Source organism: Chelonia mydas, chromosome 12, assembly GCF_015237465.2.
Source record: "Chelonia mydas isolate rCheMyd1 chromosome 12, rCheMyd1.pri.v2, whole genome shotgun sequence".
NCBI lineage: Eukaryota > Metazoa > Chordata > Testudines > Cheloniidae > Chelonia > Chelonia mydas.
The window spans coordinates 8,737,340-8,764,986 of record NC_051252.2 but is presented as its reverse complement, the minus strand read 5'-3'; the positions used below and the strand labels follow the sequence as shown (position 1 = coordinate 8,764,986).

The 27,647-nt window shown below is 38.8% G+C and overlaps 1 protein-coding gene across 6 annotated transcripts in view; it reads right to left on the bottom strand.

The window, feature by feature from the left end:
* The window catches only part of CBFB (core-binding factor subunit beta), a 66,657-nt gene that overhangs the window by 10,242 nt on the left and 28,768 nt on the right, over positions 1–27,647 (bottom strand). For 4 of the 6 annotated variants that reach the window (XM_043526181.1, XM_037877658.2, XM_037877660.2 and 1 more), the window contains 2 exons: positions 18,323–18,439; positions 10,400–10,495 (listed from right to left, as the gene is read on the bottom strand). In XM_043526181.1, the coding sequence (XP_043382116.1) occupies positions 10,400–10,495; positions 18,323–18,421 (195 nt within the window). In that variant the 5' untranslated portion in view covers positions 18,422–18,439. Of the gene's footprint in view, positions 1–10,368; positions 10,496–18,322; positions 18,440–27,647 lie in introns of all 6 variants that reach the window. The other 2 variants (XM_037877659.2, XM_037877657.1) reach the window with 1 other exon arrangement.

The following is a 27,647-nucleotide window of genomic DNA, read 5'->3' as shown; positions in this document are numbered from 1 at the left end:
TAATTCTGACACTGAAATGACAGCTCAGCCGAACTGAGTCATCCCCATTTATTTGTACTGACCTGTACATGTATGAATGTATGAAACACGTACATGTTCTATCAATCACCATTCTGCCAAACCATGTAGGCCACTGTATATAATTAATACATAACAACAACAAGATAGTTCTTTAGATCCTAGGAATATGAAGGAACCTATATATTATATATAAGAGTGTGTGTGTGTGTGTTTGTGTGTAGATAGATCTATCTATCTCTAAATACAAACACACGTAATAAATTAAACACTTCCTCACTAAAACTTAGTCACTTCTCAGGTGGAGAGTAGAAACCAAGCAATGTGCAGGTGGCAAGAACACTGCATAATACTGGGAAAAAGTATGGACGTTTTTGGCCATTAGCCATGGGCTAATCTACAACTTTTATGGGATCTTTAGTATTGACACAGGACAGAACCTCAGTTTTCAGTAAGGCTGTATCTGGAAAACCTCCACACAGTATAATACCAGGAATTCAATTTATCCACCACAGAAACATAAGAAGCGTAAGTCAACTTTGCCAGGTTTAAAACTTATGATTCAAAGAATGCTCCGTATTTTAAACCTGATGCTTCTATACCATTAAGCAATTCCCTATGGAACTGGTGTAATAATTAGCCATAAGATGCTTATTTCAAAAATTAAAGAAAATACTAAAAAGTCACACACATGCAGATCTGTCATTAAATTTTGTGCTGTGAGTTTCTGAACATTGAGGGAGACTCATTTAAACAAAAAACTGCATCTGCCTTTTTCAATTTAGAAACAAAATATTTTTTCAATGAATCACACACCAAATTTGAGGGAAAAAATCATCATCTTACTACTGCATACTCCACTTTTCAGCAGGATGCTGAAGTTAAATTTGAATGAGAGATTATTTGAAAATCCTAGGTTTGATGCTCAGGGAATTGCTTAACAATCAATATAAACGTATTACAAGAGTTTGGTACTTTTCACTACGAACAGATGAATGACAATTATTCAAAGTGATAAAATAGAAATTACCTTGGCATAAACATTTGGTTATGAGAAGAGCTTGTATTTTACCAATTTGTTGACTTTGCAAAAATATAGACAGAACCCAGCGTACTGATGTTTCCTAAACCTAATGTTTTATGATTAACAGTGACAGTTTCATTCTAAATATCCTGAAATAGAACAGTTAATACTGTGGAAACACAGGGAGTTTCCAACACCCAAGAAACTTCACTCAACTTTCAGCACATGAAACCATGTAACTCTTTTGCAATATGGAAGGAATTATAACTGGCAACAAGCCAACTAAAATCTCTAAAGAAAGTAGGAGATGGTATGATGACTGAAAGAAATGCAGGAACCTATTTGGCAGAAGACGTTTGAAATCCTCCTCATGACATGTTAGTCTAGACTGTTATTTATACTGAACTGGTTCAGACGCAGAAAAGAAAAAGAAAAAAGAAAAAGTGTGTGTGGGGGGAGAAAGAAGAGTAGAGAATGTACTATGTCAAGTCCTACAAAGAGACTTTAAAGCCGAAATAATCACCATTGTTCTCAAAGATCAACAAAAGAAAGGGTGTTTGGAGCCAATTTTGCTGCTATGCTCATCTACACACTCACTTTGGACAGCTATGTCAGAACTTTACTCCAGTATAAGTATAGGTCAATGGATAATGGCAAAGGTAGTAGGCTAGTACAGAATACATTTTATTTTTGATTAATTTGTTACTTAAAAACAAAAACTGTGGCTGACTCAAAAGCAACTACTCTTTAGTTAGATTGTAAGCAAAGACCATCTTTTTGTTCTATGTTTGTAGAATGTCTAATACAGTGGGGCCCTGGTCTGTACCTTGGGTTCCTAACTGCTAGCACAATACAAATAATAATCTAAACTGCATATATAACTAATCTATGTAACCATGCATTATCGTTGTTACCTTATCCCCCCTCCCCCATTCTTCCATTCGTAATACCTCTTTATGCGGTCTCGTTTTAGGCCCTGATTCCGCAATAAGCTCTGTGTGAGAACTGGGCTCATTGCAGGATTAGGGCCTTAGACTGTGAGCTCTGCAGGACAGGGACTGTCAGATGTTAATGTCCCTGATCATCACCCATAAATCCATGCAGAGAGAACCTTATACACACAAGCCTCCCATCTCTTTGGCACTGTGACCTCACTTCCACCTTGGAGCTTACAGAAGCATCTCTATGGATTCAGAGATTCTTGGAGAAGGAGCCGGGAGAGGGGTATGAACAACTCTCCCTTTAGCGCACTGGAGTTGTCCCAGAAAAGACACTACAGCCCCAAGCTGCTGCCCCTCTCTAGAGATCCTGGGGGCAGCTATAGGTAAGGGGATCCAGAAGCATGGAGACCTTGTTGAGGGTTAGATTTGGGGGGGGGAGCCAGGGGGCGGAAGGGAGAGGACTTCCATGAAGATGGCCCTGGCTTGTCAGGAACCACTGGGCATTAGCTAGGTTTAGGGGCAGAGAGAGGACAACGACAACAACAGAACACTCCCCTCTCCACATACAAGATGGAATCGCACGCATGTGGGGCGGAGGGGAAGAGAATAATCTCAGAGGGAATTTTAGATGACACTGTCCAACCCCAGAGTCCTCCCTAGGTTCTTCTGGTTAAGGAGATGATCTGGCTAACTAAATTACTAGCACAATGGGGTGAGAAAGAATGTGCAACAGCAAAGGACAATTTTAGAGTCCATAAAATTTTCCCTCAACAGCATTGTGTTTAGTAACTACAAATTACTTTGCTTACAATTTCCCTTCTTCTTAGCCAATGGCACAAAGTTACTGGAAAATTGGTAGACACTGTTAATTAGGTATTTTCCTGGTGCAGAGGAACCCCTGGGTGGGATAAAGCTAGAATAACCTGCCCTAGTCCACCCTACTTTTCACCACCCGAGGACATGTCAGGGCTGTAGATCAGCAATCCTTTGGCTGCCAGAACAAACCCTTGGGAGTCATGACAACCAGCCACGAGTTTGCTCCAACTTGCACTGGAGGCTAAAGCAGTCCCTGGAAGGTCCCATGACTAGGTGTGGATAGATAAAATGTATATAGGGGCACCATTACCTAAGTTTAAAGGTCAATATTTAAAGGATCAAATATTTGAAAGTTATACCTCACTCATTCAGCTATCAAGTCCAGAGTTTAGGATTCCTTGTTTGTACACCTCATTTGGTGCATGAAAGCTCATCAATGGCTGCCGGGAGCAAAAATTCTAAGTGCAGACCTGTCAGGTAATTAAGTTGGGACCTAATTTTAAATAATAGTCTTAGAATACACCATTTAAGTAAATTAGAAGTATGGTGTTATGGATCTGACATTTTGCTGACATATTGTCTGCCTTGTTTATTTATACAGTAAGCTCTTCAAGGCAGAGACCAGTTTATTTGTTTTGACAGCACCCAGAACAATGGGGGGCCCTGATACTGACTGAGCTTTTGGGTTCTCATAACAAATATTAAATAATATTAATAATCATGGGTATGAATTTAGGCCAATTTTTCCAAAGTAGAAGCCTAAAGGTAGGCTTCTAAGTCCACATGTCGGATCTTAAATAGGTAGCTCGATTCTCCAAAGTGCTGAACACTGTGACAGACCCAGACCAGTGGGGTACAGGAGTCTGGTAGAAGGCAAATATATTGGCCACTAGATGAACAGTTTTCTGTTCCCTGAGTGACCAGAGCAGGGGCTGCCCTAGAGCAATCAGGAACCTGCCAGAACCAATTAAGACAGGCAAGCTAATCAAGACACCTGGAGCCAATTAAGAACTTTCTAGATTAAATTATGGCAGGCAGGCTAATCAGGACACCTGGTTTAAAAAGGACTTCCCATCAGTGGAGCGCCAGGAGCGGGGAGTGAGAAGGTGTGCTGCTGGAGGAGTGAAGAGTTCAAGCCTGATCAGGCTTCCGGAGGAAGATCCTGCAGTGAGGATAAAGAAGGTGCTGGGGGGAAGGCCATGGGGAAGTAGCCCAAGGAGTTGCAGCTGTCACACAGCTGATACAGGGAACATTGTGGACAGCTGCTATCCACAGGGCCCTGGGCTGGAACCCGGTGTAGAGGGTGGGCCCGGGTTCCCGCCCATCCCCCCAGCTCCTGATTGGACATGGAAGAGTTGACCCAGTCTGTGAGAAACGCCAGAAGGGACGGTCTAAATTGGAAAGGGACCTGCCCTGTCCCTGATCCACTAGGTGGGACACAGAGACTGCGGGTATTTTCTCCGTTTCCTCCAGGCTGGCCAGTGATGAGGTTAGCTGAGTGGATGTACGTTTGAGCCACTAGCAAGAGTGGCCAAACGGAGGGCTGCCGTGAATCTCTGAGGCAAGCAAATCCGCCAATAAGTGCAGGACCCACCGAGGCAGAGGAGGAACTTTGTCATAACACCCACTGACTTCAATAGGAGCTACTGGATTGAACACTTTTGAAACTTTTGTGGACCTTTCCTTTAGGGTCCTATTTTGGAAAATCATGGCCTTAGGTATCAATTCTTTGATTGCTGACAAGAACATATACAGTATTCATTTAAATAGAAATGAAGCTACACATAGTATTTACCACTGATGACCACTAACAACAACAACAAAAATTTAGTTTTTTAGCTGGTTACATTTATTAGGTCATATGACCTCAAATACCTCCATATTTAAAGCATACATTTCCCACGGAGAGACCAGAAAATCTAAAACAGGATGAATCAAGAAATGGTCACAGAAGTCTCTTTCATGGGCAACTGTAATGTGATTCTTAATTGTATTCTGGCAGCTACATACTACGGGGATAAACAGATTAGATATGCTATATTCTTTGGCATCAAGTATCTGCATCTATTATTTACTAAATAATAAATGAAAAATCAAGCTACATTATGAACAAGAAAAAACCCTGAACAATGAATGGCAGTTAGTTGCTTTTAGGACTACCTACCTACTGACAAGCTTTTAAAATAATCACTGGGAACATAAAATTTAGCAGCTTTCTTGACAAAGATTATATAAAGCATTTAACATCAACCTCCATCAAGATTCCATTTTGTGTTTCCTGTAAATTCTATTTTCTAAAGACACTGTTTCCTTTACTTAAAGCCCACAAACAGTTCAACTTCTAATAGATTAGCTGGATTTTGTGTTTAAGTGCTGAGTGTAAGAAAGATCTGAAACTGCTCTACTGACTTCAAACACAGACAATACAAGTGAGACTTTCCTTCTGGATATATGCCAAGCTCATCCAGAAGCGTCAATCATATTGCAACTTATCATACATTGGTAATGTGTCTGGTCCAAATGACAAATTGGATCTTTCAAGTCTAATGGAATCCATCACACAGATATAACTGACCTTTTATTATTTTACTGTATTTAACAAATTTCAAACTGAACATAACTTTTAAAAAAAAAAGTCTGAGATCATAAGATGTGAACATAGTCAAACATTCCAATAATCATTTCGCCATGTTACTGTTCCACAAGAGGTTCAAAACAGCTAATTTTAGCCTATAAGTGCTACAAAGTGCATATACTAAAAAAAATCCCAATTATTTATGTTCTGTACACAATCAATGCTGAATATAGTACAGAGAAAATCAATTTTGCAAATCAGGAAATACTATAATATAAGCATCTTCTTTCAGTCAATGAAGGTTAGAAGGGGGCTGAGCAATGGAGAAATACTGACTGAAAGAAATCAATACTAATTATATATTTATAACAGCTATACTAGCCTTTAAACAATACTTCCTCAAAAGAAAACATTTCAGATTTTATCCTAGAAAAGAACACTTTCACATCAATATAAAATCTTAACTATTTTAGATTTAAAAACTTTTCTTTAAAGTTACACTGCCACAAAAACTGACATTTCACTACAGAAAACATGATACTGGGTTGGGTCAATTTTTCAGCATAAGATGCCAAAAAGCTGCAATTTCATGCTACCTTTTAAACAAAGAAACAGCTATTGTGATGGCTCTAGGCAAAAGTACAGATCAGGAATTCACACAATCCAAATTATGAATGTAAATTAACAACTCTTGGCCTGATCATGATTTAGAGCTCTTTGGGGGGGGAAGTAGGATCATAGCTGGTAAAGAAGCACATGGCCTCTCCATGGGTGGCCCTTATACATCCCTGGAAACTTTATGGATGGGATCCAGAGCCAAGGTTTTATCCTGTACATGTAGAAGGATTTCCTTCAAAATTTCTGGGATTTCCCCTCCCCCCCCAGGGTGAGGGACGAATTAGGAAGAAATCAAAAAGTAATGAAGTTTCCTTAAATTGGGAAACTTGGAAATGTGAAGATCACTTATTTATTTAGGAATTACAGGGTAAGTAAAATGGAGAAAAATTTAGTGAGAATGAGCTGTAAGAGAAAAATCCTTGTGGGGGCATTACCAGAGAGGTATGTTGGAAACTAATTAGTCATTGTGTGTGTATCCTAGATTTAAAAACGCGCAAATATTTATCACAGGACACCAAACAGACCGGACTATTTCAGGAAAGAGCAAACCACTCTACTTCTTTCCTTGCAGTGTTACTACAGAGAGAGAACTGCAGTAATATGCAAAATGAACACAAACAAGAAAAAATAAATTTTTAAACCACTGAATTTTTTTTTGCATGAAACATATTCAGAAAGCTTTGCACAACTCAATCTCAAGAAAATTAAACTCAGCAGAACATCTCTGGCCAAGCTCATGCACAACAGAATGGGCTGGGAGAAAATTTTAAAATTTGAGCTTTTGTCATAGAATGTATACAATCCAAGCTTTCAAAAAACTGTTTCCATTATATAACTAAGTCCCACAATACAAAGCTAACCCTCACAAAAATTATTTGTAGACACCATGAAACAGGAGCATATACTGTAATTTTTCCATTTCACGTTACCCATTCCTTGCTGTAAGACCACCATTTTGGTACCTCCTGCTGCACTAAACAGCCGGCAGAAAGTAGATGATTGCAGCTTTCTGTGACTGAATACAGACCATGTTACTTCCAACATATTCTGACTCCACTAGCCTGGGGTCCTGCAATCATTTCTTCAACAAAGGCTGTCTAGCTGGCACTGTATTAGAAGCTCAGTTAAAATACAAAGTGAAATTTCTACTGAAATAAACTGTGTTATGTCCACACAGCATGGGAAGATACTCTTGGAACTACACCTTAACTTCTTCAGGAGCCTGAGCCCTCCAACCCACCTCTCTGGTGTGGAAACAGACTCCTGTGAGAGAGACAGCAGAGCAGCAAGATCACTTTACAGCTGAGAGCCTCCTGCCAGCTCCAAGACTTCAGCAAAGACTCAATTCAAATAACTGCTGCTTTGTCCAACCACAATGATCGGATCTCTAGTATCTGAAATAATTACCATCCACCTTTGCCTCCAGATCTTTAAATAAATATATTAAAGAACAGTCCTAGCACTGATCCCTGGGTCATCCATACTGAAAACAGACCATGACAGGAAGAGACTGGGAGAAGATACAAACAATCTCAGATATACTGTATAGATCTTCTAAAAAACTTTTATTATGCCTGTGGGTATAAACAGATTTTTTTTTAAAAAGCACTGCTTTTCTACTATTTCTATTTTCTACTATTCTATTATTCTACCAAAAGTTTCATTATTATGCAGCCATTGCAGTCTCTATTTTATGTTTCCGAAAGTACCACTGTGCCTAACCTTATAGTCATTAAAAAAATAATACCCTCTCTTTATTAACAAAAAATAGTTGAACTGTTAAATGCCTAGTATAGGGATCGTTCTTTGGCAATGATCTACCTGTTTGTTACATTTGAAAAATAATCTATGTAGAGACTTTAAGAATAAGCAAACATCTCTACTAAGAAAGAAAGCTGTATAAATAAAGAACAAAATCTGTGATCATTTTCATATGCTGCCAAGCTCTGGATGACTATTTCCAAAGAGCTGGCGCCTCTCTTTTGGGTAGGAGTGGGTGGAGTATTACAAGATTTCTCTCTCTCAAACTAGAATCTGGTCTCTATTAAAGCTATTTCAACTATAGTACTACAGTCTGAAATTTTCTAATTTTATACAGACATTGTTGCAATCCATAGGAGAACTGACTGATGAGATGTTAAAAAGTCTAGTGGTTCCCAGATTTGCTGATCATGCCATGCTAAGCAGTATAAATAGTTGAAAGATTTCCAAGTTTTTAATATTAATTAAAAGTGTAACTTACTCTCAAAAGAAACCAATACTGGTATCGGTGGGGTTCCACCCTTATGGTAATTCAACAACTACAGATTAAATGTGCTCAGTTTCTAAGAAGTCAACTCTAAGATGTTTCTTTTGTCAGCACTGTGAAAACTCAATGAATAAGATGTTTGCAGGCCAAATTATGCTCTTAGTTACACCTCTGAACTCATCCACCATTAGACTTCACTGGGGCTGTACAAGCCTAACAGCAGAATCTCAGTTTTCCTGAAAAAGAGTAGCTTTCTAGCCCCTTATGGTTGCAGAGAAAACGTTGAAATTGTGAACCCTAAAGACTCCAGCACCTGAAGGTAAACAAAAAGTACCCAACATTTATTTTATTTTAAATCTCATGACTTAAGCTTATATCATTTTGGGGTGGGGGGGTGGGAGGGGGATGCTAGGGGACTGATTATGCATTTTTAAACATTTGGGGTTGGCAAGACTGCATGGCAGTGCTACAAGTTCCTAGAGTAGAGGAAGCGAAGGTACTCTCCCGTAATTAATCAAGTAAATTGCCTGAGGCCTTTCTAACTAGCTTTTCCTTAGAGATCAGCCCAGCGCAGCTCTTCCACATGCCTTCCACTCTTTGCTTACTGACTTCACCAGTCTCCGTAGGCCTGTTCCCCAGCTTGACTTACTTTCTGAACCAAACCTTCTTCTTGGTCTCATTCCCAGATCTTACCTTTTCACTTAGCAAGGAGACAGAGCTCTGCATGACCATGAAGACAAGAGGAGATAAGATAGTAGATTTCTTTCCTGTATCACTCAACCCTAAAGGTTGAGAGAGGACTAGTCATGGTGCCATTATGGGGAACTGAATAGGCAGCTACAGGTGAAGCAGGGAGTAGGAAGTAAAAACCTTGCATGGCAAAGGAATTCAAACAAACAGTCACCACCTTGGTTCCCTTATTATACCTTTTGTTGCCTGCAACATCTTCTCTAGCTCTCCAACACTTCCCTTATCCACATTAGCAGTCCTCTCTCAGGCTTCCCCTTCCTGGCCTCACTGAGCTCCTGCTTTCCACCTTCCCTTCAGGCTCCTTTGTTTCCTCAGGCTCACTGAGTTCCTGCTCTCTTCTCACTGAGAAGAGAAGGAGCTAGGACTAAGAGAAAGGACAGAGCTGGCCAGAGGAGCAAACCCAGTGAGAAAAGATGAAGATGGGGCTCGGGAGCAGGTCCAACGAGAGGGGAAGGTGAGAGTGGAGTATGGTCAAGCCACAGGGGAAAATAGTTAGCAGGGTCTGAACCAGTTCATTGGTGTTGCTACCCATAAAGAAAAGGACTGATGGTAACAGGAGCAGCAGCCAGAATTTCCAGGCCTCTCTAGTGTCTGTGGAAGAGGCAGAAGGTGGCAGACCCTCATTACCGCTACTAAAATGCCCCTTCTTCAGAGCTGCTAGCATTTATTTAATGATTAAAAAAATTCAGCCTTTATGTCATGAGTAGGGTCCATTTTGGTCAATTTCACGGTCATAGGATTTTAAAATAGTAAATTTCATGATTTCAGATATTTAAATCTGAAATTTCATGGTGTTGTAACTGTAGGGGTTCTGACTCAACTCTGAAGGCAGCAGTGCATAAGTAAGGATGGCGTGGTATCGTATTGCCTTCAGAGTTGGTACAGCAGCTGCCGCTATCCAGCCACCCAGGTCTGAAGGCAGTGCAGAACTATGGGTGGCAATATTGCAACATCCCTACAATAACCTTGCAAATCTCTCCCTCCCCCCCACGACCCTCTTTTTGTTGGGATCCCCAGTTTGAGAAACGGTGGTCTTCCCCTGTGAAATCTGTATAGTATAGGGTAAAAGTACAGAAAAAGACCAGATTTCACGGTCCGTGACACATTTTTCAGGACCATGAATTTGGTAGGGCCCTAGTCATGAGTCTGCAACCAGTAATTGGGGCCATCTACAGGGAAAATGGTAACACCAACTTACATTTACACAAATAAAAACATGTTTTCCGAGCGCCTTTTCAAGTTTTAATAATGTAAGCAGGAGATTAAATCATGCTTTACTATTTTCTTAACAGCAAAATTAAAACAAACAGGAATTCCCGAACATTGTACATACAGACAAGTTATAGGAAACAATCTAGATTTTTGGTAAAGTACTAACCAGTTACTGACAGCAGCTGTGAAACCCTCACCTCCATTTCCTCCCGATGAGACCTGTCTCTGTCCTCGAATTCACGAGTTCTTCTCCGAGCTTCTTCAAAGGCTTGTTGTGCCAATGCATCCTCCTGCTACCAAACCAGAAGACAAAATTTTTGGCTGACCACAGGGAGTAGGGGAGAAAAATCTGACCTCTAGAATCTATTACTAATGATGACACAGAAGTCAGAAAGGACAGAACTTGACCTTCAGACTGAAGAATAAATGTGCAGATTTAGCAGTTAGACAAGATATCCATTCACATGGAAACTGAGCAAATGGGATATGAAATAATCTAGACAAATCTGGAGCTATGCAATGCCACTTTTAAAAGTCATGTTGCAGATCAGAACTGTTTTTTAAAGAATTAAAAATATTGTTTCAAAGTGGAGTCTGACTAAGTTGCTTAAACCAAGAAGTTAAAGGAAACTTCAAAGCTTATATTATAGAGGCAATATTTTTCATTCTTGATGTTGAAAAATTAAGTAGTTTTGTAAGATAGATGACAGCACTAAACAAACTAACGATAATTGTAAATGAGATAATCAGGTTCTTTACATTCAACTTTTATGCTCGAAAACAAACATAATTTAACAGATTAGCAGTAAAACTCTTCATCACTTTGCATCTAGAGCAACATCTGACCAAAATGAATATACATATCCCTTAGTATATCATTTAAAATTCAAAATTGTATAAGAAGGTGTAAAAAGCTAGAAAATATTCCTCCCCCAATTTTTGTGTACACAAACATTTACCGATATCAGTGGACTTTCATGTTTTGGGTGAAAAAACCAAAACCAAAAAACCCCCAAAACAAAAAAACCCACGAGATTTTAGTACATCTTTACAACAAAAAGGAAGGACGGTAATCTTAATTTGTTTTTATAAAATCTATTCAATATTTTCTATTAAAAATGGTAACATTTTGGATTTAAGTTTTTATGTTGTCTAAGCCAATATTACCACAATAATAAATCTACATATACCCTTTAAGTAAAGGGACATGTTTAGTCAGTTTAGAAGAATTTGTGCTAATTTAAAATAAAAAGGTGAGTTCCTGTTTCTCCCACCGATGCTTCTAAGGATCAGCACGAGACGAGCTGACCATAAAGGTCAACAGTGAAACAGGAAAAAAAAAAAAAAAAAAAAAAATCTCTTTTCACCATTAACTTTTTTCAGTCACAATAATTATAGATTGCACTAATAACTGTCATATGTTATTTTCAAGTGGGTCTCGCTCTTTAAAAAACAGAAATGTTAACTTTGATTTACAGAGGACAAATCTTCCACTCCCAAGAACTCAGATCAGTTTTTATATACCAAGGGATTAAGTGCATTAACTTTTAAATTTAAGAGAACATGTCTCTAGCCTAAGAGAATGTCAAATTGCTTTTCTTGCCTGAGGCACTATCCTACACCCTAAAGCTATTTTGTGAAATGATGCAAGAGAGTCTCTCTTGTGGCCTAACACAGTTTAATACAAACATCTGTCAATCAATACATCTTCATAGCTCAGTCTCCAGAAAGATATATCAAAGGACAATGTTTACAGCGGCCATTAAGATATCATTTTGCCAGTAACTTCTATTTTTAAATGACAAATTTGTCTCCTTTTGGCCATTCTTATATTGGTGTAATATATATCCATTATGGCGGGACAGTGGAAGGGAAAATAGCGTTCATTTCTTTTAATTAAGAAGGACAGAACTAAAAGAGGTGGTCTAGCGGATTACTGAGGACTAAAGAAAAGCTCTCATTTTTTAAATTTAGGCAACCCATGCAGAATTTCATAATTACCTACTTTACCAATTTTAATGAAAATGGATTTTTTTAAAAAAATAAGAGATCAGCAGTATTTTAAGCTAAGCAAAACCAAGTGGAAAAACAAGTTTTCAAAGACAGCCTAAAAATTTTAAAAATATAGCTATGCATATGCTGATGCGTGTGTGTATTGATGAAGAGAAGTACTCCCCCACCCCAAGAGTATCTATGATCCAGAGAACAGCCCAACAATTTTGTCATTTAGTTTCCAATAACAATTTGGTAACCATTTAGACGCAGAAATGTATATACAAGCCTTTTTAAGCATTTGTCTGGACTCAAGGCTGGAAAACACCATAATTCTAAGAAGTTAAGTAATGACAGTTCTGAAAGTCTCCACGGGAACAAAAGCAATTAAATAACTATTCCATCTTCTCAAGCAGGAACTCTGTTTCAGGTTGGAAGTCAAGGTTTCAAAAGGTGGAAAGTGATCACAAAAAGGTACCTTAAATCTTTTAAGCCATGGGAGGATTTTGTTCAAGAAGCAAACTAGAAGATGAATCAGTATAGCTTCTTTAAGTTCTAGCTTCAGCCAGAATATTAAAAAAACTAAACCCTAATAAACCTGGAATAAAACCCAAATTAAGACTTCAGAAGAAGGAGAGAAACAATTTGCTGATGTCCAGACTAGCCATGTATGCTGATGGCTGAAAGGATGGCTCACCAAAGCCTGAGAAAAAAATGTGAGATTATCATTTTCTTAAATAAAAAAAAAATTCTGCTTTCAGGCTACTGCAGCCCATTATGAAGTAAATTAAATGAACATTCATCAAGAACTTTTATAGACAGTGGATTTGGGGTGACAGCTGAAAAAAGTTAACAGTTTCAGCCTGGAGAATTGTACAGTATCAAAAAAAATATACCAAACACCTTGTTTTTACAACGAAGACAATGTATCTAGTAACAAAATAGTGAAAGTATCAATGAGAAAACCATGCAAAAACATTTCTGAGGTGTCAATACAAAAGCATAAGAAGTAGTAGAGGTTGTTGTGAATAAACACAGTTCTGCTTTAGTAGGCATTGTAGCTACTTGGTCAGAAAAGTCAGGAGTGAAATAATCTAGATCTACATAGCAAATATCAAGAGCTAAAAGGAAAGGATCTAGTGTAGTGCTAATATATCAAAATACACAAGCACTGAAGCACAGACAGATGTGAGACAGAAACAGCAAAAGTCTATGGATTAAAATATGGGAATTTTGGCCCCAGTTCAGCGAAGTACTCAAGCACGAGTAACTAAGCACATGAGTAGGTCCACTGAATTTAATGGGACAATATGCAAGTTAAATTTACATATGTGCCTGAACACCATGCTGAACGGGGCCTTTAATAAGGGTAGTGTGCTATAGACTGCTTAACAATGAGAAGATTGGTACATTACATATCAAACAGCAAAAACATTAAAATACTTCAGTATAATTTTATTTTTAAAATTAATTACCATGGTATCTTTTGAAAAAAGCATATATGAAATTCATTGTCAAAAGACTGATTTAGTAGTAGATACTTTCTTATTCCAGAAGGGTGGAAGAAAAGAAGATCAATTAGTCTGAATCCAGTATTAACTAAAATAGTGATGAAATCAGAAAATGTGAGAGATTACATTTTTATAAGGTAAACTTTCCAAAAATGGAGGCTATGTAAATTACAAAATTGTTTATATAGTAGCTGTGTGTATAATATGCACAGAGACCACTTAGTCCTCTGAAATTAATCACTTCTGGGGTGAAATATAGCAGCCAGCCATCCTCCATTAACAACATTACACAAGAGTTCCAGAAGTGGAAGTAAATTATGATTTAACCAATTTAAAATTACAAAGGAAAAAGAAATACAGGAAGAGTGTTAAAGAAATAGCGCAGTGGCTTACAGTACTAATACACGTTAAAATACAAGAAAATTAGAATGTGGTTGGTAAAACGGAAAGAAGAATTATATTGCTCAAATGGCACACTTTCAGTAATGGGTAATTTGCTTTTAAAAAACACATTTAACCTCTTCTTTAAATGGAAAACGCAACACAACATAACCATGTACTCATTAATACTAAGATACGGAAGAGAAGAAACTGAAAAGGAAGGTTACTCACCTGTAATTTTGAGTTTGCACAGGTATATACCTATGCAGATCCACACTCTTGGTGTGATGCTTCCACCTCAGCACCCTGAGCTCAGAAACTTCAAGAAAGCACTGACATTAGAGGCTGCATGTACATTCCCTCATGGATTTAAATGTTCAGTGCGGGGATATATTCCAAGACAAAAACATTTGTTAAAATGGCGTTAAGGCTGAGAGTATGTATCAGTAGCTTAAGGGTGAAAACGAAGTGGTATAAATTGAGGAAATTCAGAGTTAAGGCAAGGCTTAAAAGAAATCCAAATTTGTTAAGGTATGCAGACAGACAACTAAGGCACCCAAACAGCCTTAACTCTGGCCCGTAGCAATGGTATGCAACAACAGATGGCGATTCCAGATTATATTGATTTTTAAAAGACACAGTTTTTTCATAGTTTTCCTTTCATGGTATCACTACAGAACAAGGATAAGTTTGATTGGGCAACTTAATTGCCCATTTCCATATCTTATTTAAATCATAAAGACTAGAAATCCTTCCCCCCCCCGCAATGAAAGTGTAGCTTTTATACAAGTTGATGGCATCAGTCCCCCCTTCGTTCACCCAGGACCGCTTACTCACCACAGGCAGTATTAGTTAATTACCTGGACAAAATAAACTGACAGAGTTAAAGGATGCTCCCAACATCACTACCTACAGCAGAGGGTAGGTAAGGAATCATGGACCTAACACCAAGAGCTCAGATCAGTGTGCTCAGAATGCACACAACCCCAAAGTTCATTGCTTTCTAGAAGTGTCTGTGATCATGGTGCCAACAGCATGCAAAACACCAAGAGTTTGGTGATTTGCAATGGAAATTCTCCCTGGAGTATAATCAAATTACTCATCATGGAATTAAAACGAAGAATTCAAAACAAAATGAAATAGTACTAGCTATGAAGTGAAACAAATACATGATTCTACACAAAAAACATTTCTACTTCTGCTTCTAAGTTTTTGTTTGTTTTAAGATTTGAAGAAGGATGGTGCCAGCACTGATGCTCTTAATTGTAGACTGTGTGCCTATCACAACTTCCAGTATTTGGGGAAAGATTGGAGCACCTTACATAACATGCTGTGGCAGTGTCCATAACTTAAGTTAGTCTAATCGGGCACTCTAACAGCTTTTCAAGGAAAGCACATTCAATTAATTTTGAAGAAGTCTCATGTGTTATATGACAAAGTGCCATCCCAGTATGAGAGATCATATCACTCAGAAACAAATGTTCTCAATGGAACTAGCAAATTCACATTCAGAACAGCTATGAGGTCTTGAATGAGGTGAAATCTGAGGCACAGAGATATTTAGTAGTGCTCATACATTATAAAGGCTTGCTTCTGAGCTGGTAGTATAGTGGATTTGTTCCAATGTAACCACAGCCCCTTCTGGAATAACTGCAAATTCTTATCAATCATCCATGTAAGGATAGACATAACATCTTTTTACTCCTGAGAAAAGCCATGTCACCAATGCTAGGCATTTTATATAGACACATGGTGCTGTGGACATTCCAAAAGGGAAGGCCCATCAGTGACAGTGCTTCTGTCTGACTCGGAAATATATGAATTCACAATGACATGGCGTCTCTGAAATGTGGAAATATGCATCTCTCAAACTGAGAGCCTCAAGGACACAAAGGAATTATAGCATTAATATCACCATATGGAACTTTAAACAAATTGCTGAGTTTAAGACTCCATTCCAGTATAAGACTTAAGCCCCCCCTTCCTTTTTGGAATAAAAGAATAGAATCTCTGGCTTAAATGTATACTGCTGTGGAACCCATCTGCCTGAAGTAATTCCAAAAAAAGAGAATATCCCCAAAAGGAAACAGGAAAGACAAAGAGGAAAGGTTTGTCAAATGTGCCTTGAGGTTCTCTGCAGTAGTGTCAAACTTACTGTCTTCAAAACAGTGAGGAACAGGTTCCAAGCTACTGCAGAATCCAACCCCTCCTCCCTTTTCTAATCTCATGGATCATTCCATGCATGAGCAAGGAGCTTGTGGCCATAATGGTCACTGTTTTTAAGATGATTCTTGCCTTGTATTCAGAGGGGCATGTATCCCAGTGATGGGGATCTGTGAAAGTAATTCTTGGAGAAAAATAAGTTTATTTCTTCCAATATTCAGAAAGTGCCCATCTGAAATGATGCACCAATTCTACTGAAACAAAATCTAAGCAAGAAATACGAAGCCACACTGAACCAGGAAGAGCACTAATAAGCAATAAAAATAATTCTCTGGAAAACATCTATCGAAAGTAGAATCTTTAGAAAGTAGTAAATATAATTTTGCAGCAACATTTTGCAAAAAAGAGTCAATGCTATTCTCTGATTTAGAAGTCACATAAAGCTATGGAGGCAATACTGCCACTCAAAATGGCCTGGTTTCAACCACATCTGGAACAGGGGGTAATTCTGGGCCCAAAAGTTTAGGAAACCTATAGGAACGAGTAGGAAAGATACAAAGAAGGGCAGCAAAAATAATAAAATGATGGATAAAAAGATGTAAATAGATTAAGGCAGATGCAATTACTGTATATAGTGGTAAAGATGAGAAACTCAGGGAGGACAAGACCTTCAAGTTAAAAATAGCAATATCGAAAATGAAACATTAGGCAAAGGAGCAATGGCCTCAAGTTAATGAAGTAATGTTTAGGCTAAACATGAGGAAAAAGTTTTAAACAGAATGAGTAAACAGAGTTAATCAAGGCACCATCACTTCACATCTAAAAGAACAGATTAGAGAGAGATTTGCTGGGATACCTGATCCCCCACATGGAACAAAATATATGCTTAACATATCTGCTCAATCTTTCTGCTTTTTATTTCATCTTTTCCCCTCATCTGCTACCTCCCTCTTTATTCAGAAGCTCTTTGGGGCAGGGACCATATCTTCATTTATCTCTAATGCAGCTACCACAATTTTGACACTATAAAAATAAACACTGAATAGTTCTGCAAAATGCAGGTTGATAACGGATGATCGAAATGATCTTTACTGGTATTGTTTATATCATTGGATACCTCTGAATTCTTTTTCTTTTGAAGCAAAGGTAGACTCAGTCAACAGCTGTGACAAATTGCTGCATCAGCTTTCTGATATAAGCAGAGGAATTAAATTCTGAATTTATGCTTTAAGCATGTGGTTCTGTCCTCGAACCATGTCTTTAGTAAATAATCTTGCAGAGATGCAATCAAATTTTTATGTACAATTTGTATTTTAAAGAGTCATCTCCCCATCTAATGAAACCACAGATTGTAAATGTTTGCTACACTCTTATATGCTTCAGAAAAACTTAATTATTCACTTTACACTAGTAACGTTGTCAGTTTTCTCAGAAGATGTCATACCTATACAAAGCAGGGTCAGCCACTATAAAGAAGATAAAGAAAAGCAAAGTAATAAGACAACTGTTCGGAGGTGGGGTGGGGAGGTGAGACACGGATGGATGACAGTAATCAATTCGAATGGGCTTTTTTTGTTTGTTTGTGTTTGCTTTTAGGTGAATGGCATTAGTCATTGAAAACTTTCATGAGTTTTAAACAGAATTTGCACTATTTGGTATCACTACTAGTTTGCCAATCCTTTCCTGCAGAGTGGAGAATTATTATTATTATTTTTTTTTTTTACAGTACTCAAAATTCGTGCCGTGTACTTCTCAGCATGTGTAAATGGCCCAAGATCCACGCCTGAAATAACTCTCAATCTCATTTAATAATGAATTTAACTGGAGCTACAGATTTTTAAGTCAATGAATTCCCACACTAGAAGTATTCTGTGAATTTTTTACACATAGCTGAAGGCAGAACAGACACAAATGAAAGGGTGTGATTACGCTGATGACTGACTAAATCCGAAGCCTCATAACTGCATGTATTCTCTCTCCTGAAAGAAAATGCACTTGTTTAAAAAGTAGTAGTCATCACACTTATTACAGATTCAGTACATGGGTAGCCCACAAGGTTTGACACTGCCTTACCTGTGCTCTCTCTTCATCAAATTCCAGGCAGCCCATACCATCCAGTCTCTGCAGATCTATCCAGCCTTTCCAGATAACACAGACACCATTCAGAATCATAGGTGCCTTTAAGTACACCTGAAATATAGGCAGACACATGCATCTGAGTTTAAAAGCGTTTGTATATACAAATGGTTACTGTATTTATTTTTTAACTATATTTCTATAATTACTACTCCGATACAAGCAACACTACATACAAAACATGATTGAACCAGCTGGTAACTTGACATTCCCCTTAACGTTTTTCCCCGCCAACTACATTTTAATCAAAAGCCTGTAAATACTATAATTAATAATCTGGATATTGTATTTTGCACACTATACATACTGGAATTAATTTATTTCCCCAGTTTATAAACCAGTATGCACCGGTGTGTGGTGAAAATTCTGTTGCTGTTTACGCTTAAAGTCACTTGTGTTTCTTGTCAGACCACCTCTTATGTTCATTTGTTTTGTGTGTTATGTTATTTGTTTTATATATATAGTGGCACTCTATCAGCAATGTAAGATTTATCACAAATTTTTTTTAAAAAGTGTTAGACAAATATTAGACAAAACGCTTGTCTACACTCAGAGGGAGTTTTATTTTGCTTTTGCCACAAATTTATTTTTCTTAATACTAAAAGAATAAACACCAATTTCTCTTCCTTCTCAAGCCTAAAACAAACAAATGAAGACTAAAGAGGAAAAAAAAAAAAAAAAAAAAAGCAGCGCTTAACGTAATACACTATCCAAACCGCAAAGACTGTGTGGGGCACGTCTTAATTTACGGAAGACTGGGGAAGCCTATTTTCTAATGTTATTTTCTAATATTTGTAAAAGGTAAATTGACAGAGGATTAAATATTTCTACCGAACCACACTTTGCATGGTACCTTAAACAGTAATAAGAGAAATTGTAATTGTCACTAAGAGCCTATAGTCTACATAGTGGTACATAATACTGTGATTTAAAGCTGAAGTATTTCCCCTCCAAATAACAGAGATGCATCTCCTCACAGGAAATTTAAAAAGAAATGGATATTGTGTTAAAGGAGTTTGACAGCTTAAGTTGCTGACTTTTTAAAATGTCAAACAGAGCAGTGTGGTGTAACTCATGAAAACGTTAAGTAGATTTCAGTAGTTACTATGTAATACTGTCCTGCTCTGTAGACATATTGTACCCAGAGTAAAAGCTTTCCTTCCCCCACATCTAAACTGGGGTGGATAGCTGTTTTATCCATACTCCATAAGCCCCAATTTCAGCAGAAACTTATGGACCTCTTCGGGACTTGCAATTCTCACTTTTTTTTTTTTATGAACACAATGTCAAGAACTCTAAATTCAGGATTTTGGCCAGGATTGCCCAGATTTTTATAGTTTTTTCTGAGTACTCTCTGTCCCAACAGAAGTTCCAGCCAATCAGCTACGCGTTTTAAAAAAATTGGCCTTCCTCAACTACAAAACACCATATAGAGCAAGTGGGAGGCATGAGGCTGTGTTCATCCTCTCTCCACACCTCAGCCAACTGGGGCTGATGGGACTGGAGAAGTCAACATCCATCCAGGCACACGGTTGGATGGAACTGAGGTGTTGAGGCTGCTCTGCCCCCTATATAGTCTCACCTGTTAGGATACAGATATTCAGGCCTGTCTGTAAAGGCCTATACTCTAAGAATGTAGGTGTATTCTTATCACTTAGCTAGTTACAGAGGTATAAAAGAAAGATTCAAAATCACTGTCTGCCGGGGTAAGGGCCTTCTCTTACTGTGACAGTCTGAGGCCCTGTTCTTAGGCTAAGATCTTTGGCTAAGCAGCAGAGGCGGCCATAAGCTGGGAAGCGAACAGTCACATCCTCATATTCCAAACTAGTCAAATTGAAAGAAGGTGCTATTGGACTGTTGGGAATACAATCCTGTCCTGATAGTGCCTATCACCTCCAGAGAAAGGGAAGTGCCGAGAAGATGTAAAAGGAAAATTAGTTTGATAGCATCCTGTCTGGCAAGAACTCACTTATCAATAGATAACATAAAACCAGCCGGAGAACACTTAAATCTCTTTGGTCACTCGATTACAGACCTAAAAGTGGCAATTCTTCAACAACAAAAACTTCAAAAACAGACTCCAATGAGAGGCTGCTGAATTGGAATCAATTTGCAAACTGCATACAATTAACTTAGGCTTGAATAGAGACTGGGAGTGGATGGGTCATTACACAAAGTAAAACTCTTGAATAGAGACTGGGAGTGGATGGGTCATTACACAAAGTAAAACTCTTGAATAGAGACTGGGAGTGGATGGGTCATTACACAAAGTAAAACCCCCGCTGTTCCTCAGACTTTCTTGTCAACTGCTGGAAATGGCCCACCTTGATTATCACTACAAAAGGTCCCGTTCACCCCCCCTCCCCCCGCTCTCCCGCTGGGAATAGCTTACCTTACCTGATCACTCTCATTGCAGTGTGTATGGTAACACCCATTGTTTCATGTTCTCTGTGTTTATAAATCTCCCCACTGTATTTTCCACTGAATGCATCCGATGAAGTGGGCTGTAGCTCACGAAAGCTTATGCTCAAATAAATTGGTTAGTCTCAAAGCTGCCACAAGTCCTCCTAAATACCTCCACTTTCCTAAATACCAAGAGCCCATCTAGCAAAATCTCCTGTTTCTCCTGATAACTTCAACGTTATGAACTCAATATATAAGCTGCAGCATAGTGAAAACTCTGACAGCACAAAGCAGATTGAATTTAATATCAAAACAAGGCTTAGTGTATGGACTGTTTACTCATTTTGGTTAAATTATCAATTAAAAACTGCCATTTTGGGATTTACCTTAGCTGCTGCACCAAAGTGGTAGGTATACCAGGGGGCACTGCAACAGAATTTAGGCCCATCTTGGCACCGATCCTCATTTTTATTTCATAGACTCACAGAAGATTAGGGTTGGAAGAGACCCCAGGAGATCATCTATAGTCCAACACCCCCTGCTCAAGGCAAGACCAACACCAACTAAATCATCAATTTATTGAGCAATACTGTGTTTGGTGCTATACAGTATCCCAAAATGAGGACAGTTCCTGTCCTGACACATTTGGGATTCTAGCCCCACCCCTGCCCTCCCAGCCCCAGTTCCTCATTTCACAGTTAAGGAAGGAAACCCACAGAAAGGGTAGAGGTACACACTCTGGGAGGTACAAGGAAAAACCCAAACTTCCCCTACTTCTGAGAGATTGATATGAAGTCTTTGTTTACATATGAGACTGACTAGGGATGGGAGAGAGAGATTAACAGACCAGATGACTGCAGAGGTTCTATTCTCCATCCAAAGAAAATCAATGCATTTGTGAACTCTAGGCTTGGTTACTGGAACTCAACATACCTCAGTATGAAACAACAAGGCCTGAAAAACTAGTACAAAATACAGCAGTTCATCAGCTTAAAAACAAAGGTTGCTGTAACCACATTACTCCACTTCCTGCACTGGCTCTCCACTGAATACAAGAGGTCAGTTCAAGGTCTGTCCTTTTATTCAAAACCTAGCTAACCTGAGATGTTGCCTCTCCCTCCATGACGATGTCTTCCACAAGAGCGGCACTTCACCTAAATAACTGAATTGCTGACCAAGAGGGGAGCTTTTTGAGTGTAGGAGACTGAGCTGGACCTAGAATCTAGACTATGTAACTTGCTCCAAGAACTAGAACAGGCTACTAACTTCAACACATTTTAAATACAACTTCGCTTTCCCGCAACAAGGTCTACACACACGTACAGAGTACCAAACAAACATCATTTCACCTACACACTGAGATAGAAAAGAAAGATCACGGTTGGGGGTGCATGTTTCAGGTTTTAAATATAGTAAAACAGATACTATGTAATGGGGACCAAAGTACCTAGAGAGAGAGAACAAAGCAGCAGTTGTAAACAGCCCATTCAATGAGCACAGAGACAAAGGAAATAAGGGAGACAGTTGAAGAGACTGGTAGTATCAAAAGTCAGCTTTCTGAGGTCTTGTCTACACTACCACTTTACAGCGCTGAAACTTTCTCACTCAGGGTTGTGAAAAAACACACCCTGAGCAATGCAAGTTTCAGCGCTGTAAAGTGACAGCATAGACAGCGCACTAGCACTGGAGCCGTGCTCCCAGCGCTGGTAGCTTCTCCCCTCGTGGGGGGTGGGTTTTTTTTTTTTTTTTTTATAAACAGTGCTGGGAGAGCAACTACACAGCCACGTTAAAGCGCTGCCATGCCCTGAGAGACAGGCAGAGTCATGAGTCAGCTTTTTTGAGGATAGGAACTAGAAGGAAATAAGAGGTTAAGAGGATATCAATTGTGTCTATTTTAGGCTCATTAAAATATACAATTATTTTAAACAAAAGCACCATAAAGCTAACAAGCTTTCCCAACCCTCAAAAGGCTCCTCTTTCACCAAGCCTCCCAATCCCTCCAATTAACTGCACTGATCAATCACAAAAAGCTTGGGTTGGGAGTTGTGTAGTACTTCCTGAAAGTCACCAAATCTGGTCTTAGACAGACAAAGGAAGTGACTTCCAAAGCCAAGGAGCCCACTCTGGTAACACCTTGCTTGCCAGCCCCCTCCCATTGACTCTAGGAGCTGTTTGTGCAGAGTACCTCTGATGATACCCTGTGTGAGTTCCAAACAGACAACTAAGCAGCCAGGATGCAAACCATTTAGGGCTTTACAAATCAAAACCAACACCTTAAATGTCATCTGGTAACCAGAGAAGCTCAAGAACAATGGTTCTCGAACTTTTGTACTGGTGACCCCTTTCACATAGCAAACCTCTGAGTGCGACCCCTCCCCCCCAAAATTAAAAACACTTTTTTATATATTTAACACTATTATATATGCTGGAGGCAAAGCAGGGGTAGGGGTGGAGGCTGACAGCTCGCAACCCCCCATGTAATGACCTCACGACCCCCTGAGGGGTCCCAACCTCCAGTTTGAGAACCCCTGCTCAAGAAGTTCTGGGATTCCATCTTTTAACCCTCAGTTGTACTGTTTTCAGCAGGCATACATCACAACAACTCACAAGTGAAAACTAATTGTAATTTGAAAGGGGGGATTTTTGAATGAACTACAAGTATGCTAGAAAGACAAGATGGGTAAAGTAATATCTTTCATTGGACCAACTTCTTTTGCTGAGAGAAAAAAGCTTTCAAGTTACATATAGCTCTTCCTCTGGTCTGGGATAGGTACTCAGTGTCACAATTAAATACAAAGTAGAACAGACAGAACTAATAAGTAGTTAGTACATATTTTAAGGTGAAGTTGGTCCAATAAAAGATATTACCCTCACTCATCTTCTCTCTAATATCGTGGGACTGACACGGCTACACCACCACAGCATATAAATACACTGACAATTTTCAAATTACTTGTATAAAAAAATAAAACCTGTATTTAAAAAATTCTTATTAGAAGCTATGTATTTATGTCACCCTCTTTCCCCCTACATCGAAACACATTTCTCCCATCAAAACATCCAGCCAAGCATATTGGTGCAATTTCCTTTATTTTAGAGAAAAACTTAAAGGCTCCTTTTTTTCTCCCCTCTTTCTGGAAGAAGGGAAACAGCTTGCCACTGTAGCCTAAACCGTTTAACCACATATTTCCTTCTTTTTAGATATAACTCTTCTGGTTCCCTTTCAATTTCCAAACCTTGACAAATTTTAATAAATTCCTGTTGCAGAGCAGTTATCACCAACACACCTCTAAATCCAAAGGCATGGCATCTTTTAAAATCTGATATTAGCACTCCAAAATCATTTATTCAGAAGTTGCTGGATCATAGTAAGGCAGTCAAAGACTACAGTAATTCTATTAAGGCCCCAAGATTCTCCTTTCCTATTACAAAATTATTTTTACTGTTTATGATTAAAATTAGGCTGAAAAATGTAGCTGTTATCAACAATACCATCAAAACTTAAGTGAGAATCTATTTTCAAGCTAAAATGGTTTACTCAAAATTTTTCCATTTTCCCCTAATGCGGCTTGTCATGATATCTGAAATTCATTCTGGTTTGTGAAGCTCAGATATTATCGCTCTGAGCACAGAAAAGATCGTAAGGCAATAAATTCCATATTCAGTTCAATGTTTGGATAATGTGCAGAAAACCATCACATGGGACCATACAATGAAAAACGAGATTAAGAAGAAATATTAAATAGCTGCCAGCAGCCTGTCTTGAATGAAGCAGGGATCCTCTGGAGAAGATAGCAGCTGATCACTAAACACTGTATAGCTAAACAGCAGTCACTAAACACTGTATAGCTATGTATACACACAAAGCAGAATTCAAGTTGCATAGGCAACCATAAACCTGCTACTGTATTTTCTAACTTCTGAATGCTTAATTTTGTAATTTAAGTAACAGTCACATGTAATTTCTCATGTTTTTTCAAAAAGAACACAAAACTCAACCTCTATTATGTGTACCTGTAACAACCCTCCTCTCGTGCATCTGTAGCAGATTTTGAACCCTAAATGTTCAGCACTGCAGCAGCAGCAGCCGCCCCCCAACATGCCAGTTAAAAGATAAGGCAGATTAGCAAGCAGCAAGAGAAGGCTAATATCCCTTGGGGACTACTTATTAGAGGATGCTGCCTAACAATCTGAAACAGCAGATTACATATGCAGTAGCACAGCCAAGAATAAATATTTGGCAGACTCAGAGACAGTGGGGCTAACTGGATGAGACTTGGGTCTACCATGTTAGAGATCTGGGTTCTATTACCAGCTTGTGTATGTAACCTGTGAGGCCTTTCTCAATAATAAGGATTGTGAAGGGCACAGAATTTAATTTAATTTAATAGAAGAACCAAGTGCAAAACCCATCATCTTCTGGCTCCCAGCACAGAGCATCTTCATCTAAGCCAAAACATATTTTGATGGGAGAAACCACTTCTCTGTACCTATCCAGAATTCCTGCTCCTTATGTGGACTGCTGAAACAAGGAACCAGGGTGGTATTACACATAGTGTTAATGGAATCTTGAATGTTTCTGGCAATAAGCCAAAAACAAGCAGTGTCATATGAAACAAAAATTTGCAATGGAAATTTTCAGCAGCTTGTAATGCAGACAACACTGCACAGAACTTCATGAGGCCAGCAAAAGGCACTTTATTGCCCCCTATTACTATCCCTCTGCTACATTTCAAGGTCCTGCTGTAAGACATAAGAACAGCCATACTGGGTCAGACCAAAGGTCCATCTAGCCCAGTACCCTGTCTTCCGACAGTGGCCAATGCCAGATGCCCCAGAGGGAATGAACAGAACAGGTAATCATCAAGTGATCCATCCCCTATCGCTCGTTCCCAGCTTCTGGCAAACAGAGGCTAGGGTCACCATCCCTGCCCATCCTGGCTAATAGTCATTGATGGACCTATCCCCCATTAACTTACCTTGTTCTTTTTTGAACCTTGTTATAGTCTTGGCCTTCACAACATCCTCTGGCAAGGAGTTCCACAAGTTGACTGTGCATTGTGTGAAGAAATACTTCCTTTTGTTTGTTTTAAACCTGCTGCCTATTAATTTCATTTGGTGACCCCTAGTTCGTGTGTTATGAGAAGGAGTAAATAACACTTGCTTATTTACTTTCTCCACACCAGTCATGATTTTATAGACCTCTATCATATCCCCCCTTAGTCGTCTCTTTTGCAAGCTGAACAGTCCCAGTTTTATTAATCGCTCCCCATATGGAAGCCGTTCCATCCCCCTCATCATTTTTGTTGCCCTTTTCTGCACCTTTTCCAATATATCTTTTTTGAGATAGGGTAACCAGAACTGCACACAGTATTCAAGGTGTGGACATACCATGGATTTATATGATATTTTCTGTCTTATTAGCTATCCCTTTCTTTATGATTCCCAACATTCTGTACGCTTTTTTGACTGCCACTGCACATTAAGTGGATGTTTTCAGAGAACTAACCACAATGACTCCAAGATCTCTTTCTTGAGCGGTAACAGCTAATTTAGACTCCATCATTTTGTGTGTATAGTTGGAATTATGTTTTCCAATGTGCATTACTTGGCATTTATCAACACTGAATTTTATCTGCCATTTTGTTGTCCAGTCACCCAGTTTTGAGAGATCCTTTTGTAGCTCTATGCAATCTGCTTGGGACTTAACTATGTTGAGTAGTTTTGTATCATCTGCAAATTTTGCCACCTCACTGTTTACCCCTTTTTCCAGATCATTTATGAATATGTTGAACAGGACTCGGCCCAGGACAGACCCCTGGGGGACACCACCACTTACCGCTCTCCATTCTGAAAACTAACCATTTATTCCTACCCTTTGTTTCCTATCTTTTAACCAGTTACTAATTCATGAGAGGATCTTTTCCCTCTTATCCCATGACAGTTTACTTGGCTTAAGAGCCTTTGGTGAGGGACCCTGTCAAAGGCTTTCTGAAAATCTAAGTACACTACATCTAATGGATCCCCCTTGTCCATATACTTATTGATCTCCTCAAAGAATTCTAGTAGATTGGTGAGGCATGATTTCCCTTTACAAAAACCATGTTGACTCTTCCCCAACAAATTATGTTCATCTGTGTGTCTGACAATTTTGTTCCTACTATAGTTTCAACCAGTTTGCCTGGTATTGAAGTCAGGCTTACCAGCCTGTAATTGCCAGGATCACCTGTGGAGCCCGTTTTAAAAATTGGTGTCACGTTAGCTATCCTCCAGTCATTTGGTACAGAAGCTGATTTAAATGATAGGTTACAAACTACAGTTAGTAGCTTTGCCATTTCACATTTGAGTTCCTTCAGAACTCTTGGGCGAATGCCATCTGGTCCTGGTGACTTCTTATTGTTTAGTTTATCAATTTGTTCCAAAACCTCCTCTAATGACACCTCAATCTGGGACAGTTCCTCAAATCTGTCACCTAAAAAGAATGGCTCAGGTTTGGAAATTTCTCTCACATCCTCAACCATGAAGACCGAGGCAAATAATTCATTTAGTTTCTCCGCAATGGCCTTATCCTCCTTGAGTGCTCCTTTAGCATCTTGATCGTCCAGTGGCCCCACTGGTTGTTTAGCAGGCTTCTTGCTTCTGATGTATTTAAAAAATGTTTTGCTATTACTTTTTGAGTCTTAGGCTAACTGTTCTTCAAATTCTTTTTTGGCCTTCATAATTATATTTTTACATTTCATTTGCCAGAGTTTATGCTCCTTTCTATTTTCCTCACTAGGATTTAACTTCCACTTTTTAAAGGATGCCTTTTTGTCTCTCACTGCTTCTTTTACTTTGTTGTTTAGCCATGATGGCACTT